Genomic DNA, 16,824 nt, shown 5'->3' on the forward strand with positions numbered 1-16,824 from the left:
CTCCCCCAAACCTGTCTGAACTGTTGCTCAGAAAGATTCAGGGTCTGTGGAAGAATTGTTTCAGTTCTTACTAGCTGGCTGTGTGGCTTGGGCTAATTGCTTAACCTCTCTGGTCTACAGTTATATCTAAAAACTGAGGATGTTGGACTATTGGCCCTTTTAATTCTGATACCCACAGATTTTTCACCTACATGGCCTTTGCCTTCAACACATGGTCTTTCTTAAGATCCTTCTTTGTATCTTTCTTAGATTGATCCATGACATTACTTTTGTTTACAAAAGAGGAATATTTCCATATAAGCAATTTCTGAGAATTTTTATCGGTAAATCCAATCAATCATGTAATGACCATGCCTTAAATATTTATATAAAGTTCTTCCTCAGTCTGGTGTATCTAAACCTCAGGTAGGGACTTCCTTGGCGGTCCAGTGGTTAAGACTCCGAGAATCCAATGCAGGGGACGTGGATTTGATTTTTACACGAGGAAATAAAATCCCGCATGCAGTGCAGCACAGCCAAGAAAAATAAAATAAACCTCAGGTAAACAGCACAGTGGAACTACTTAGGGTATTTATTTCTTCTTGAGTGAACTTTGGTAACATATCTCTTTCAAGGAATCCACCCATTTCATTAAGTTGTCTTATTTATTGGCTCAAAATTATTCATCATATTCCTTTATTATTATTTTACATAAGCAGCCCCAGTGTTTTTCAAATGTGTCATTTCTCCTATATATGAATGAAAACTATATATATTTGTGGAACATTTACTCTTGAATTGTTTTACTTGCTTGCTATTTAATTATACATTGCACATGGAGGTTGTCTTACGGAGAAGTCAAAATCGTTTAAAAAGCACTTTCTAAAAATACACAAGCTCTGTGCTTCCTCTGTCTGTACAATAACGGCAGGTCTTTTGTTTTTGTGTTTTGGGCTCCCCTACCAGGAATTGAACCATCGCCCTTGGCAGTGAAAGCACAGAGTTCTAACCAGTGGACCACCGGGGAATTCCCAATAATGGATAGTGGAGGTCTGTGCCTGCCCCCAGATATACGTCTGATAATGAGGGATGAAAGTCTATAGGGAGGTGCTGGTAGATGGTACAGATATACCAAGTGTCTTTACATCATTCTGAGATCTGTCCAACCAGAGCACAGAGATGCAGAAATGAGTAAGATATGCTCATCTCTCTAGAAAAAAAACAACGGAGGAATTGCTTTTAAAATGATTGCCACAGGGACTTCCCTGGTGGTCCAGCAGTTAAGACTCTGTGCTTCCAATGCAGGGGATGCAGGTTCTCTCTCCGGTCAGGAACTAAGATCCTACATGCCATGGAGTGTGGCAAAAATAAAGAATGGTTACTGTGCCTCACCTATAGGGATAGAGCGTGGTAAAGCTCTGTCTAGCCCAGTGTTTGAATGTTGTTCTGACCCAGGCAGGTAGAGAGACCAGTGGGCCAGTGAAGGCTTTGTGGTGTGATCACCAGACAGAAGAAGGAAAATACAAAGTCTGGCAGGATCAAGTCAGCTGGAGACGGGTCCCAAGGTGGGATGTAGTTTAGCGCTCCCTTTCCAAATAAACACACCCCCTTGAGCCTCCTTGAACAGTCCCGAGAGAAGAAAAACGTCAGCCCCAGTCAAGGTTATTGTGAATCTCTGAGCTGCAGCAAATTGGGATTAAATATCCAGGTCATAGGAAACCACAGCCCAGCCTGGGAGCTGTGCCCTCTTGTAATTTTACTGAGTGAGCAGTGATACGCCAGATGTGGGTGAGCTGGGGAGTGTTGGAACAAACATTAAACCCAGGGGTCAGCCTGAAAGAGAAGCTATCCCCAGCGGAAGCCTCGGTCAAAGCCAACTGGTGCTGGATGTCACAGAGGAGGACCGACGTGAGGGACAACGGTGGGACACAGAACAGCAGGCAAAAAGAGGAGCGTGAAGGCTTCATGTGACGGAACAAGCAGAAGGCAGGAGAAAGATTCATCTGGACAAACTGCGGGTGGAGAGAAGGTTATTTGTCGTGGTTACTGAGATGTCTGAAGCTCACCAGCTTGGGAGCAAACGAGGTCGTGTTAATATTAATGCCCAGCATTGGGTCCCAGTGGCCCCTCCTGTCCTCACAGGACCTCAGCCAGCATCCTCACGGTCCCCCCTGGGGAGGATGTCACCTTATCCTCAGGTGCCCCAGGATGAGCATCCTCAGGGTGCTCAGGTGCACCAGGGCTCTGGTTCTTCTCCATTCGTGATGTCACTCCTCACGTCCCTCTGCTTTGCTGTCGCCTGGCTGCCAGGGTGTTCCCAGGGCCCTACCTTGCCCCCTTCTGCTGTGCCCCCTACCTGCAACTTTTCTCTATAGCTTAGGCCTATAGCTATGCTTCTCAAAGTGTGGTCCAGGGGCCAGCAGCATTGCATCACCTGGGGTCCTTGTTAGAGCTGCAGAATCTTAGCCCCACCCTCCACCTGGACTGACTGTATTAGGATCTGCATTTTAACACGGTCCCTGGTGGTGTCACAACTAGCGTCTGAGAAGCCCTGCCAAATAGGAGCCGCTGGTTTTACCACTTTAGCAGGATGCTCAAAGGATGCAGGTCAGTGACAACAGGGAAAAGTTCATACTTCAGTCCTGGATCCTTTTTGTCTTGGGATGACCTGGGACGTCTGAGGAGAGAGGAGAATGCCTTCTGGCTTGCATAAGCAGGAGGACTCTTCAAACAAACTAGCAGAGAAGAAAGTGGGAACTGTGACATGATGATGAAATGGGACCAGATCAGGGTGAGCCAGACAACTGAAGTGGGGAGGATGAGAGGTATTGAGGGGGTCAGAGGTGAGCTTTGAAAATGAGGAAAGACACGGATGCTGGTTCACTTTAGAATCCCCTTGTAAACAGCAGAGGCATCACATAAAATGCACCACAATTTCAAGGTAGCTGGGACAGTAAATGTCATCATTAAATCAGTGAGTACCTTGGGAAAAATATATCAGGCATCTGTTCTAACAAGGACTGGCAAACATCCCTCACCCAGAGGCCCTAGAGAGCTTTTGTGCCAACCTGCTGGGATACACTTGGGACTGGCACAAGAAGGTTAGCAGATAAGGGAGAACCCCGAACCTGGGGCATTTCTGAGATGAGAGCAGGAGAAAGTCTTTCTAATCACTCTGTTCCTGATGTCCTGTCGGTAATAAAGATTAATTAGCAATGACATTAGAGTGTCATCGGTGATTCCAGACAGTAAATAGCAGCATTTTATTTTATTACCTTATCCTTGTTAATTTTCCTGGCTTTGATCAATACAGACATTGACCGGGCTTCCTAGTTACGAAACAGTAACTAGGCTTAGTAAAAGGCTGCGTTCCAATTTTTTATTCATTTAGGAAACCCTCCTTGGGATGTTTGCATAATCAAATGTAAGTTCGCAAATGTTTCTCCTGCCTCAGATTCGCATATGAGCAAAATGAGTTTGTTCCCAAACAGCCCCTGGAAAAATCCCAGGACAAATGATTACTCAGTAAAAAGGAAAATGATTTCAACCAATTCTGCTCCATCTCCCGTAGACGAATGGAAGTGAATTGTCTCTTAGCACTGCCTACTGAGGCCACCAGTAATCAGCCTGTTGACACCATCAAGTAATAAGAGGTTGATAAAGGGAAAGAATTTCAAGTGAAGCTTCCCTGTTAGGAAGGAAGATTCCATGTTTTTCGATGCATTGGATGGACTTTTTTTGTTGCATTAATTATTAACCAGATGTTTTAAAACACTAATTTCCATTTCTTTTAATATTCAGAATTTGTAAATGGTTAAAGAGTGATCATATATTATTTATGTCCTATAGCAATTTGGGTATGATTCTCCTGTTTCTTTTTCTAGTATGTTGTCATAGGAGCCAAGGTGAGAATTCCAAAGTGGATGATGATGACCTTAGGCATAGTTTTTCTTTGTGGCGTAATTTAGACCTATGGGTTATGGTTAAAAATGACTAGGAAAGGACTTCCCTGGTGATCCAGTGGTTAAGACTTCGTGCTTCCAAGGCAGGGGGCTTGGGTTCGATCCTTGGTTGGGGAACTAAGATCCCATTTGCCTCAGAAGCAGAGCCAAAAATAAATAAAGGCAGATGTACTGCGTTTTTTTAATGACTAGGAAATGGTACACTCCTTTTGTTCTCATGAAAGAATATAAGTAAAAGATTAATGTTAGCAGTGTATTTTCATCTTTTTTTTCTTGACCCTAAACTTGATGATTAGCAGCCTGGACAAAATAATGATAAATAATTGGATAAGAAACTGGGTTCATGTGATTTCCAGTCATTTTGGTAGCCTTTTCAGTGTAAAAAGGTATAGAGCTGATCCTTGTGGAATGAGGTTACATTAATTCATCTGAATTGTGGCAGCAGTGAGGAGGCACAGTTGCTTGGAGCCAAACCCATCAGAGGTAATAACAGCAAAATGCTTTTGCAGTTACTGAGTTTATTGGCTCAGACCAGTCAGAGAATCCTAGGATCAGTGAGCAGGAAGTTTGTCTACCCACAGGAGCCGGATGCTTAGATCTGACCGGGTGTTTCTCTTAATATCCTATCCCTACTGGTTTTCTGTTTCAGTTGCTACTTAAGTGACAAATTCACCCTGCTGAGTCACATTTAGCATCATGTCCTCTTCGCCCTTGACATGTACGTGGATTGGGAGGAGACCAAAGGTTATGAGACCTGTTCCGTTGGAGAGGAAAGAAAACTAACATGGTTGAGTGCCCACTCTATGCCAAACAGCATGCAGAGATGAGGTGCCAGAGTTAGCTCATGTGGAAACCGAGGCTCAGAGAGGTCACATAGTGTTCCCAAGGTCACACAGCCACTCAGAGCCTGGTAGGAACAGGATTTAAATGAGAGCTTCTGACCCTGTGCTCACATTCTTTGTGCAACTCGGAAAGGAAGCTTCACAAAACTCTGAAGAAATACACTCCTCTTCCCTCCGCGTATCATCTGTCCTTGGCAAATGCTACCTTGTCACATTTCCTGGTAGTTAGTGGATGTCTGTGACCATGTTTTCTTTCATCTCACTTGTTTCATCTAGTTAAGGTCTGTTGTGGGATGTCTACCAATGCGGAAACTAGTAACGCTCAATCATTTGCAAGGAGAGCCAGAAGCCTGAGACCTGATATGCGAGCTGAAGTTAGTACCGGAAACAGGTTTCCCCAATCTCACATGCTTATTATATATCCTGGGACAGAGGGAGGGAGTTTGCGTAATGCATGGTCTCTGCTTTTGGTGAGGCTGAGTTTAGTTGAGAGGGGGAATATTTACACCTTTGAAGATGCAGTAACAGTGAGCTGAGGTGTGCAGAAGGAAGGGCCTCAAGCATGCATGTGAAACGTTGTTTTAATGAATGAATAGAGCTTCAGAAGAGGGAGCTGTGACTGTGAACTTGTGAGGTCAGGGAGGTTTGGTGGTGGATGCAGGTCTTAGGTCTTACCTGCTGGTGAGGCTTGGATGGGTGGGAGGAGTGAGGATGCCATCTCAGAGAGACAGCAGTGATCCATCCTGAAGAGAGATCTTAGTTCCCTGCCCCAAACCTGAACCTGGGTAGCCTGGATGAGCAGCCGGAATCCTAGCTGCTAGTCCACTGGGGGCAAAAGGCTAGAAACAAAGTTCCCCTAGCTCTTTCCATGTTTGAAATAGGAATTTCTCAAAGAGGCAAACACTGCAAAAATAGGTACAAAGTTTATTATCAGAGATACAGTATCACATGTGGGAGAGCACACAGAGAAACGTTTTGTTTATTTAAGACTGAAGCAAGGCAGAAATACAGCCGGGAGAGAAGGGGTATGGGCGCCCTCCCCGATGAGGAAGAATGCAGTAAAGAGGCAGTTAAATCATATATATGAGGCGGTTCTTCTGGATCTTTGTTTACCTTTGGCCAATTATTTCATTTTTTGTCCTACACCTGACCTGTTCTAGGACCACCCTTCCACCCCCAGCCCCCTGCCCAATATGTATGTGCAGCTTTTTTGCCAAGATGGATTCCAGCGCAGAGGCCAGTGGGAGGTTTGACGACACTTATTATGGGATGGCACGCCCTCATTTTTGATCCCTGAGGAGCCTTCCTGTGCATGTGCAGTTGAGGAGTTTTCTCTGACCTCATGAGCAGACCTCTTATCTCTTTACTCCAGCAGAGCTCAGTTCCTGCCATTAACTTTGTCCTTGGAACATCTGGGGAAAACAAAGCTTCAATTTTACTCCATTTGACAAACTCCAGCTGCTCTGCCCAGGGGCCCATCTATCTCCTACCTCAGGTAGAGTGGGGTTGGAATGGGTGAGGTGCCACTGGGTGAGGGAGCGCCTTCCATGTCAAGCTGAAGAGTTTGGGTTTGACCCTCAGGGATGATAATAAGTTCCTGCAGACTCTTAAGGAGAGAAGTGGCTTTGTGAAAGTTCTGCTGCATGCATGGACTTGATGGGTGCTGGGAAAAACCCTATAAACATTTGTCTTGGGGGTGTTTCAGGCAAAAGCAGCGGTATTGTCAAGCTGAGGTCAGTTTATGTTGCTGTAGGAAATTAACAGAAAAATGATGCCACAAGAGCATCCTTTCCTGTGCTCTTCCTGGAAACTGCCAACTGGTGGCTGAGGACTGGGAGTGAGGGTGCTTAATTTTTACTACCCCTACTTTGATTAACTATTGTTAGTGTGGAGACAGAGTAGGGGTTATTATCCAAGATCGTGCTAGGTTGAGCCATATGAAATTTCCCTTTTAAGGTAATCAGCAATTGTTGTTCAGTCGCTAAGTCGTGTCCGACTCTTTGCAGCCTCATGGACTGCAGCGTGCCAGGCTTCCCTGCCCTTCACTATCTCCCAGAGTTTGCTTGAACTCATGTCCATTGAATCAGTGATGCCATCCAACCATCTTCTGAGATGTAATTGGTAGAACTGCTAGCAATTTCATACAGTTCTACTTAATTGATTTTGTCAGTTGTTGTTGGAGATGCGTGGACATGGTCAGGTTATCTGGGTAGGTGCTGGATAGTGCTGCTTAGAGTCAGCCCCAAAGTCCTCAGGGCACTATTTCCCATGGGCGATGGAGCTGTTCCTGGAGATTGAACCCAGGGTCCCAGGGATGTGCTAGGCTGTTCCTCTCCAGGCTGTTTGCTCTTCTTGCCTATGGACCAGGTATTTAGAATCTCCTGATTTTTTCTCTTCCCTTTAAAGAAGAAAAATCTGCCCTGGACTAAGAAATTTAAAGGAGGAAGGAGGGCTTGTGGAAGAGAAGATAAAAATAATTGCATCTTGAGGTTGTATTTCCCAGGACTCACCAGTAGCATGATACAGACAAAACCAGAAGTGCTGCCTTTGTAGCTCCTAGTTATGTTGGGGAGGAGGGGTACCAAGTTCTCACTCTGGTTCTAGATCACAGAGGTTTTAAGGGGGTTTGAGAACACCTGGGCGGTGGGCTGTGTATGCATGATGGTAGTGAGGCAGAGACTGAGCTGTGCTGTCTCCACATCTTTTGTGCCTGTGCCCTGGGATGGGGGCCACGTCTGTGGAGCCTTTCCTGGATTCAGGGATGGAGTGAGCCCAGAGTGCTCTCCCAACCACCAAGAATGAGGATGGGATCTGAGTTAGGGTCTGCTGGAACCAGCTGGGGCACAGCCATCCCAGGGCATGGCCACCTCTCCCCCGTCCCGACTCTGGGTACCGCAGGCCAAGTCATCGACCACTACACCCAGACTCTGAAATCTCACTATCTGGGACCTTGACTTCTCATCGTGACTTGCCTCTGTCATCCTCCATCACCACTGGACATGTGGCCCACAGTGATTGTCTTGCTCCAAGAGTACTATTGTATGTCTCCTGGGATGGGATCTTCCTGGACTTCTGCTGGGCCCCTCCTCAACCCCCTTCCATGCTAAACTCTCCTGCATCCCTTATGTATTCACGAATGCTCCCTGTCTTCCTGGTTCTGCCCTGAACCTTTCCTGGAATTGCTGTTTAGTCACTCAGTCCCATCCGACTCTTTTGGATCTCTATGGACTCTTGCCCGCCAGGCTCCTCTGTCCATGGGATTCTCCAGGCAAGAATACTGGAGTAGGTAGCCATTTCCTTCTCCAGGGGGTTCTTCCTGAGCCAGGGATTGAACCTGAATCTCCTGCTTGGCAGGCGGATTCTTTACCACCTGAGCCACAGACATGTTTTCGCTTTCCTTAGCCTGGCAAATGTATTGAGGGCCCCACTCTGTAAGAAGCACCCTAAGGAAAACAAATGAAAAGACTTAGTCCCTCTGTGTATGGGCATTTGAGGGTCAGCTTTCTTGGCATCCTTGCTGTTTCCTGAGGAAATGGAAACTAGTGTGACTCCTGGAGACCTCTCCTCTTGCTCTCTCAGCATCAACCTTCTCAGCCAAAAATGGAGGCAAATCAGAGAGATTATGAGAAGAAAGGAATGACAGATGTCCGTAAATAAATAGTTTAACTGTAAACGTGACTGATAAGCTTATAAATTCATGGCATGTGGGAAGAATCAGTAGGGCCACACTTGTCATCTAATCAGACACCTGTGTCTAGATGGAAATCATCTCAGAACAGGTTGTATATTATAATTAAAAACCAAAAAAAAAAAAAAACCATTCTGTGTCAATATGCTGGCCAAATTGCCCATCCTGGCAAAGCTGGAGTGTCTGCTACAATTCAGATGTGCTTAAAAATAATCATTTAAAACTTCTTAAAGGCAGGTTCCTGCATGTAGGATAGGACATAGGGATCCTGTGGGGCAACTTTAATAATTTGCAGCCCATCCTTGGGTTTTAACTGAGCTCCATATTCTATCATTTTTTTGTTTCCTTTTCTACCCTAGGCAGAAATGAAAATTAAACCACTTTTGTCTCAAGTATAGTTATACCCTGGAGCTGTTGCTAGTTCAATTCCTGAGCACTGCAATAAAGTGACTAGCCCAATGAAGTGGGTTACACAATGTTCTTGATTTTGCAGTGCATATAAAAGTTATGTTTATACTCCACTATAGTCTATTAAGTGTGCCATAGCATTATGTCTTAAAAAAACAATGTCTTAAAAAAACAATGTGAAGGACAGAAATGGTATGGACCTAACAGAAGCAGAAGATATTAAGAAGAGGTGGCAAGAACACACAGAAGAACTGTACAAAAAAGATCTTCACGACCCAGATAATCACGATGGTGTGATCACTCACCTAGAGCCAGACATCCTGGAATGTGAAGTCAAGTGGGCCTTAGAAAGCATCACTACGAACAAAGCTAGTGGAGGTGATGGAATTCCAGTTGAGCTATTTCAAATCCTCAAAGATGATGCTGTGAAAGTGCTGTACTCGATATGCCAGCAAATTTGGAAAACTCAGCAGTGGCCACAGGACTGGAAAAGGTCAGTTTTCGTTCCAATCCCAAAGAAAGGCAATGCCAAAGAATGCTCAAACTACCGCACAATTGCACTCATCTCACATGCTAGCAAAGTAATGCTCAAAATTCTCCAAGCCAGGCTTCAGCAATACGTGAACCGTGAACTTCCAGATGTTCAAGCTGGTTTTAGAAAAGGCAGAGGAACCAGAGATCAAATTGCCAATATCCGCTGGATCATCGAAAAAGCAAGAGAGTTCCAGAAAAACATCTATTTCTGCTTTATTGACTATGCCAAAGCCTTTGACTGTGTGGATCACAATAAACTGTGGAAAATTCTGAAAGAGATGGGAATACCAGACCATCTGACCTGTCTCTTGAGAAACCTGTATGCAGGTCAGGAAGCAACAGTTAGAACTGGACATGGAACAACAGACTGATTCCAAATAGGAAAAGGAGTACGTCAAGGCTGTATATTGTCACCCTGCTTATTTAACTTCTATGCAGAGTACATCATGAGAAACGCTGGGCTGGAAGAAACACAAGCTGGAATCAAGATTGCCAGGAGAAATATCAATAACCTCAGATATGCGGATGACACCACCCTTATGGCAGAAAGTGAAGAAGAACTAAAGAGCCTCTTGATGAAGGTGAAGGAGGAGAGTGAAAAAGTTGGCTTAAAGCTCAACGTTCAGAAAACTAAGATCATGGCATCTGGTCCCATCACTTCATGGCAAATGGATGGGGAAACAGTGGAAACAGTGTCAGACTTTACGTTTTTGGGCTCCAGAATCACTGCTGATGGTGACTGCAGCCATGAAATTAAAAGACGCTTACTCCTTGGAAGGAAAGTTATGGCCAACCTAGATAGCATGTTTAAAAGCAGAGACATTACTTTGCCAACAAAAGTCCGTCTAGTCAAGGCTATGGTTTTTCCAGTGGTCATGTATGGATGTGAGAGTTGGACGGTGAAGAAAGCTGAGCGCTGCAGAATTGATGCTTTTGAACTGTGGTGTTGGAGAAGACTCTTGAGAGTCCCTTGGACTGCAAGGAGATCCAACCAGTCCATCCTAAAAGAGATCAATCCTGGGTGTTCATTGGAAGGTTTGATGTTGAAGCTGAAGCTCCAATACTTTGGGCACCGCATGCGAAGGGTTGACTCACTGGAAAAGACCCTAATGCTGGGTAGGATTGGGGGCGGGAGGAGAAGGGGATGACAGAGGATGAGATGGTTGGATGGCATCACCGACTCGATGAACATGGGTTTGGGTAGACTCCGGGAGTTGGTGATGGACAGAGAGCCCTGGCGTGCTGCAATTCATGGGGTCGCAGAGAGTCAGACACGACTGAGCTACTGAACTGAACTGAACTGAACTGAGCATTATGTCTTAAAAAACAATGTACAGGGACTTCCCTGGTGGCCAGTGGTTAAGACTGTGTGTTCCCATTGCAGGGGCCTGGGTTCGATCCCTGGTCAGGGAACTAGATCCCACATGTTACAACTAAGATCTGGAGCAGGAGCCTATTATACAGAGCAAAGTAAGTCAGAAAGAAACACCCATACAGTATATTAACACATATATATGGAATTTAGAAAGACAGTAACAACGATCCTATATGCAAGACAGCAAAAGAGACACAGATGTAAAGAACAGACTTTTGGACTCTGTGGGAGAAGGGGAGGGTGGGATGATTTGAGAGAATAGCATTGAAACATGTATATTACCATATGTAAGATAGATGACCAGTGCAAGTTCGATGCATGAAGCAGGGCACTCAAAGCCGGTGCTCTGGGATAATCCAGAGGGATGGGGTGGGCGGGTGGGAGGGAGGGTCAGGATGGGGAGACATGTGTGCACCCATGGCTGATTCATGTCGATGTATGGCAAAAACCACCACAATATTGTAAAGTATTATCCTACAATTAAATTAATTAATTAAAAAAAATAAATGTGTACAGTTCAAGGAAAGAAAAAAAATACCTGGAGCAGCAAAAAAAAAAAAAGGTACATACCCTAATTTAAAAATACCTTACTGGTAAAAAAAAAAAGCTAACTATCATCTGAGCCTCCAGTGAGCCATAGGAGATGCATCTAAGATCCCTGGTCACAGATCACCATCACAAATAAAACAATAATGACCAAATTTGAAATATTGTGTGAGTTACCAAAATATGACACAGAGACATGAAGTGAGCAAATGCTATTTGGTAAAATGGTGTCCATAGATGTGCTTGACCTGGGGTCGCCACAAACCTTCAATCGACAAAAAATGTAATATCTTCAAAGCATAAGAAAGTGGAGCACAATAAAATGAGGTCAAGCTGGGGTTTTTCTATGTCTGACCAGGAAATAGAGTCTTGTTTTATTCATTTATTCAGTTTATCAGGAAACATCATGAGAATGAGCACATTCTCATTTTTAAAGCTCTGAAGAATAAAATGACTTTGGTTTCCTTCCTTCCTTTTTTTGATAATGAGAGAAAAACACATTTGGAGAAGTCCACCACATCATTTTGGCCCATGAGGTCCTTTGCTACCAGAATGAAATGGTCATACAAAAGATCACAAGGACAGTATTAATAACTGGCAATCACTGTGCCTTTACTACATATCAAGCTCAAGTGAATCATAATCATTTTCTCATTTACTCTCCCCCAAAATCCTGGAAGGTGTTATCATTCTCACTTAATACATGAAAAAAGCAAACAAACCAAAAAAAAAAACAACCAGATTGTGAGTAATTTGTCCAAGTTCACAAATAGGGTCAGTGGCCACTCCAGGATTCAAATCCAGATCTGTCTCAAATTCTGTGCTCATAATCTCTTCACATCTTGCCTCACCCTGAAAGTCAAGCTAAGAAAACTGTTCTTGGCAAAGAGGTGGGTAAGATTTGAATTCTTTAGAGGTAAGGGGAAATCTAGAAGGGAATAGATACATATATATGTGTGTGTGGCTGGGTCACTCTGCTGTACACCTGAAACTAACACAACATTGTGGATGAACTGTACTTCAACTTTTTTTTATATGAAAAAAAACAATCTTTTGTGACTTAGCAGGGAAAGAAAAAAAGATTTGGGATTTTTAAGGTTCCAGAAGGTTCTGACCTCTTGTTGGTGTTTCCTGGGCAGCAAATTTGGGACCTTTTATCTCAGTTGTAGATTTTTGAAAGTCAGGTCACTTTAGGATAGTGGGAGCTGCACTCAAGGTCAGGCCTTATCTAGAAGGGGCTCCCAATGTGTGGCCCATCCTGGTCTCCAGGGGACTTGGGGGGCCACCTCAGGCCCAGTGCAGACTCCATACTGCATTCCTGGCCTCTCTTGGAGGAGACTGGGCAGGAGACCTCACATGTAACGGCTCCATTGTTTCAAGCAGATCCTCAAGAAGCACACTTCTAACCTGTGACAGTATCAGTCATCTTCAGTAAAGACTTTTTTTGTTTGTTCGTTTGTTTAGTCGCTAAGTTGTGGCCAGCCCTTTTGCAACCACATTGGACTGTATTCCTCCAGGCTCCTCTGTCCATGGGATTCTCCAGGTGAGAATACTGGAGTGGGTTGCCATTTCCTTCTCCAGGGGATCTTCCTGACGCAGGAATCAAACCTAGGGCTCCTGCATTGCAGGCAGATTCTTTACCGACTGAGCTGGTCAAAGAGGTCTTTGAACCCACTGGACTAATACCGTGTTGTCCTTTTCCTCCCACAGGACATCGAGGTCTCTGTGAACATTCTCTAAAATGTTTAAGCTCGAGAATCACGGAGCGGAAGCTGCAGGGCACCTGGCTGCCTGCTGGCCAAGGGAGCCTGGAGAAACCATTCCTGGGATCACGCAGCTCTGTGGTGCCTGCGTTCAGCCCCCAGAGTGGCCTTCACCCCGTCCACGCTGAGAACAGCCCGCTGAAGCCCAGGGTCGTGACCGTGGTCAAGGTGGGCAGCCACCCCCTCCGCAAGATCACCCTGCTCCTCAACAGGCGGTCGGTGCAGACCTTTGAGCAGCTCTTGGCCGATGTCTCAGAGGCCCTGGGCTTTCCCAGGTGGAAGAGTGACCGTGTGAGGAAGCTGTTCAACCTCAAAGGCCGGGAAATCAGGAGCGTGTCTGATTTCTTCAGGGAAGGAGATGCCTTCATAGCCGTGGGCAAAGAGCCACTGACGCTGAAGAACATCCAGGTGGCTATAGAGGAACTGTACCCCAGCAAAGCCCGGGCCCTGACTTTGACCCAGCAGCACAGCCAGGTCACCTCTCCAAGGCTGAGAAGCAGACTTTACAGCAAGGTTGTGAAAGGGGGTCACCCCTGTGGGGAGACTGAGACCACCAAGGGCAGCGGTGAGGCGGCCAGGTCCCCGGCGGCCGTCAGACCCCAGGGGCAGACCCCCGGGGAGGACAGGGCCAGGACCCCAAAGAAATGGGGGAGGGGGAAGTGGGAGCCCGAATCTGGCAGCAAGGCGCCCAAGGATGCCGCCCTGGAGAGGCGTGCCAGTGGAGAGAAGCACCTGGCGGTGGAGATCGAGAAGACGTCGGGGGAATTGATCAGGTGTGAAAAGTGTAAGCGGGAGCGAGAGCTCCAGCAGGGCCTGCAGAGGGAGCGACTGTCCCTGGGCACCAGCAAGCTGGACCTGGGCAGGTGCCCCCGCTACGACGTGGAGAGGCTGGTGAGGACCAGGAGCTGCCGGAGGTCCCCGGAGGAGAAGCCCCAGGGTGGTGAGGAAGGCTGGAAGGAGTGTCCCCGGAACAGTCCTGGGCACCCCCTGCAGGAACCGAGGAGATCCAGCAAAAGCGTCGACAGGAAAGAGGACAGAGACCCCGGAGGCCAGGAGGGTCATCCCCCTGCTGCAGCCAAGGCCAAGAGGGACGGTTTCATTGGGGAAGCGCAGCCCCGCCGAGAGGAGAAAGACGGCAGGAACGCAGGCAGGAGCAAGCCGGGAGGCTGGCTCCGGAGGGAGCATCACGCCGACCTGGATCCGGAGAAGCTCCCTAGGACACGAGGGGATGAGCAGGAGGCGGAGAAGGAGAAGAAGCCCGGTATGTCCGGGGCGAGGAGGATGATGGTTCCCCGAGATGAGCCGCCAGCCAGAATCGAAAAGGAGCCCAAGACGAGGCCGGAGGAGAGCAAGGCGGAGCGGCCGGGCAGGAGGCGGCGGCCCGCGGGCATCCTGGCGGCCGATGTGCGAAAGCAGTACGAGCCAGGCCGGGTGATCGGCGACGGGAACTTTGCGGTGGTGAAGGAGTGCAGGCACCGCGGCACCCGGCAAGCCTACGCCATGAAGATCATCGACAAGTCCAAGCTCAAGGGGAAGGAGGACATGGTGGACAGCGAGATCCTCATCATCCAGAGCCTCTCTCACCCCAACATCGTGAAGCTGCACGAAGTGTACGAAACGGACTCCGAGATCTACCTGATCATGGAGTACGTGCAGGGCGGGGACCTGTTCGACGCCATCATAGAAAGTGTGAAGTTCCCGGAGCGCGAGGCCGCCCTCATGCTCATGGACTTGTGCAAGGCGTTGGTGCACTTGCATGACAAGAGGATCGTCCACCGGGACCTCAAGCCGGAGAATCTGCTGGTGAGCCCTGCCCTGGTGGTGGGAGAGGGCAGTTAGGAAAGATACAGGGGGACAGGGGCCTTCCTCCTGGTCCAGGGGTTAAGACTCCGTGCTTCCAATGCAGGGGGTGCCAGGTGCTATCTCTGGTCCGCGCACTAAGATCCCACATTGCCCAAGGTGCAGGCAAAAATTATTTTTTAGTTAAAAAAATGAGATACAAAACAGGAATGGTCACCTATTCTGTTACCCTTGCACTGTAGAAGATCGCTGTGGTTGCCCAACTTAGTCATTCAGTTGTGTCTGACTCTTTGCGGCTCTATGGACTGTAGCCCACCAGACTCCTCTGTCGATGGGGATTCTCCAGGCAAGAAGACTGGAATGGGCTGCCATGTCCTTCTCCAGGGTATCCTTCCAACCCAGAATATCAAACCCAGGTCTCCCGCATTGCAGGCGGATTCTTTACCATCTGAACCATCAGGGAAGCCTGTAGAGCATTACATATATGTAATGTATACATGTATGTATATAATTTTTTATGCTGATATGTTGTATTTTCATTTTTGTTCAGACTAAGAAATTTTCTTTCCTTCTTTTTGGCCATAGAGTGTGGCATGCATGATCTTAGTTCCCCAACCAGGGATTGAATCTGCACCTCTTGCAGTAAAAACAGGATGTCTTAACCGCTGGACAGCCCAGGAAATCTCTGGAACATTACCTTTATGGTCTTTTTTTTTTTTTTTTTAACATACTTGTTCCAGTATTTAAAACTTTGCTTATACTTCAAAAATTGTGGAAATAGATGAGTTTCTATTAAATTATTGAGAAAGTAGCCTTCCAATTTAAACAGAATGGAAAATGTTTCCTCATCCCTGGGAGAAGAGTATTTTCACTTGGCCAGTGATCACATGGACTTCATTTTTTTGAGCATTTGCACATCTTCTGGCCTAGGTGCTAAGGGTGTCTGCTGGTAACAGCTTCCCCTGTAGGCTTTGAGCCCATGCTCCCGTTGAAAGCCCCCTGGCCCTTTTGCAGAAAAGGTCTTGCCACAGGAATTAAAAAGGCTTGGTACTGGGAATTTTCCGGTGGTCCAGTGGTTAGGACTTAGCGTTCTCACTGCCGAGGTTCAGGGTTCCCTCCCTGGTCAGGAAACTAAGCGTCCACGAGCCTCTAGCATCAGCCCTTTTGTCTCTCTGCAGCTTTGTTTCTTCATTTATGAAAAAGAAATCGTAATGGTACCTATCTTGTACAGTTGAGGGTGGCTTGCTCACGGGAAAGGGACAATTAGTCCGAGACTACCAGGAGCTGGCCGGCCACTCACAGCCCAGCTGTTCTTGTTTTGAATGCAAACCATCTCCCCAAACACCCGCGTGAAATAAGGTCACTCTAGGACCATGATGTGTGCTCAGTTGTGTCCAACTCTTTGTGACCCATGAACTAACTGGAGCCCACCAGGCTCCTCTGCCTATGGGATTTCCCAGGCAAGTTTACTGGAGTGGGTAGCCATTTGATGAAGCCAGACAAAAGCAAGACCTCTTCATCATGATGTCCAAATCCAGATAAGAACAGGATAGTCCAGACCACAAGTGTGGCTACATATTCCCTTCCTGGGGACTGACTCACTGCCCCATCTTCTCACCTCCTAGATAAGAATTACCAAGATGCCCAGCCACAGAATTACCCTTACATCCTGACAGTGTCCAATTCATAGCAAAATCCTACTTTCTTGAACCCTCTTCCAAATTACCTGGCACAGCCCAGATCTTACTAGTTCATTGAACACCCTTCTGCTTAGATGCCTGGATCCCCAAGGTGCACCTTCTTGCTTGTTGCAATGAGGCAATCAACTGAACATGTTTCTGAGCTTTAGCTGTGTTCCTAGTGGGCTTCATTAGGACAGCACGCTTCCCATGGTCACTCTCTGGCCCTTTATGCCACTTTCTTATTT

The 16,824-nt window shown here is 46.7% G+C and overlaps 1 protein-coding gene across 1 annotated transcript in view; it reads left to right on the top strand.

The window, feature by feature from the left end:
* Window positions 1-16,824, top strand: part of DCLK3 (doublecortin like kinase 3) — a 42,872-nt gene that overhangs the window by 15,024 nt on the left and 11,024 nt on the right. Inside the window, exon 2 of the mRNA XM_081527276.1 lies at window positions 13,045-14,900. Within this exon, the coding sequence (XP_081383402.1) occupies window positions 13,045-14,900 (1,856 nt within the window). The remainder of the gene's footprint in view (window positions 1-13,044; window positions 14,901-16,824) is intronic.

Source organism: Giraffa tippelskirchi, chromosome 9 (assembly GCF_054371585.1).
Source record: "Giraffa tippelskirchi isolate mGirTip1 chromosome 9, T2T-mGirTip1v1.2.pri, whole genome shotgun sequence".
In the NCBI taxonomy this organism is placed as follows: domain Eukaryota; kingdom Metazoa; phylum Chordata; class Mammalia; order Artiodactyla; family Giraffidae; genus Giraffa; species Giraffa tippelskirchi.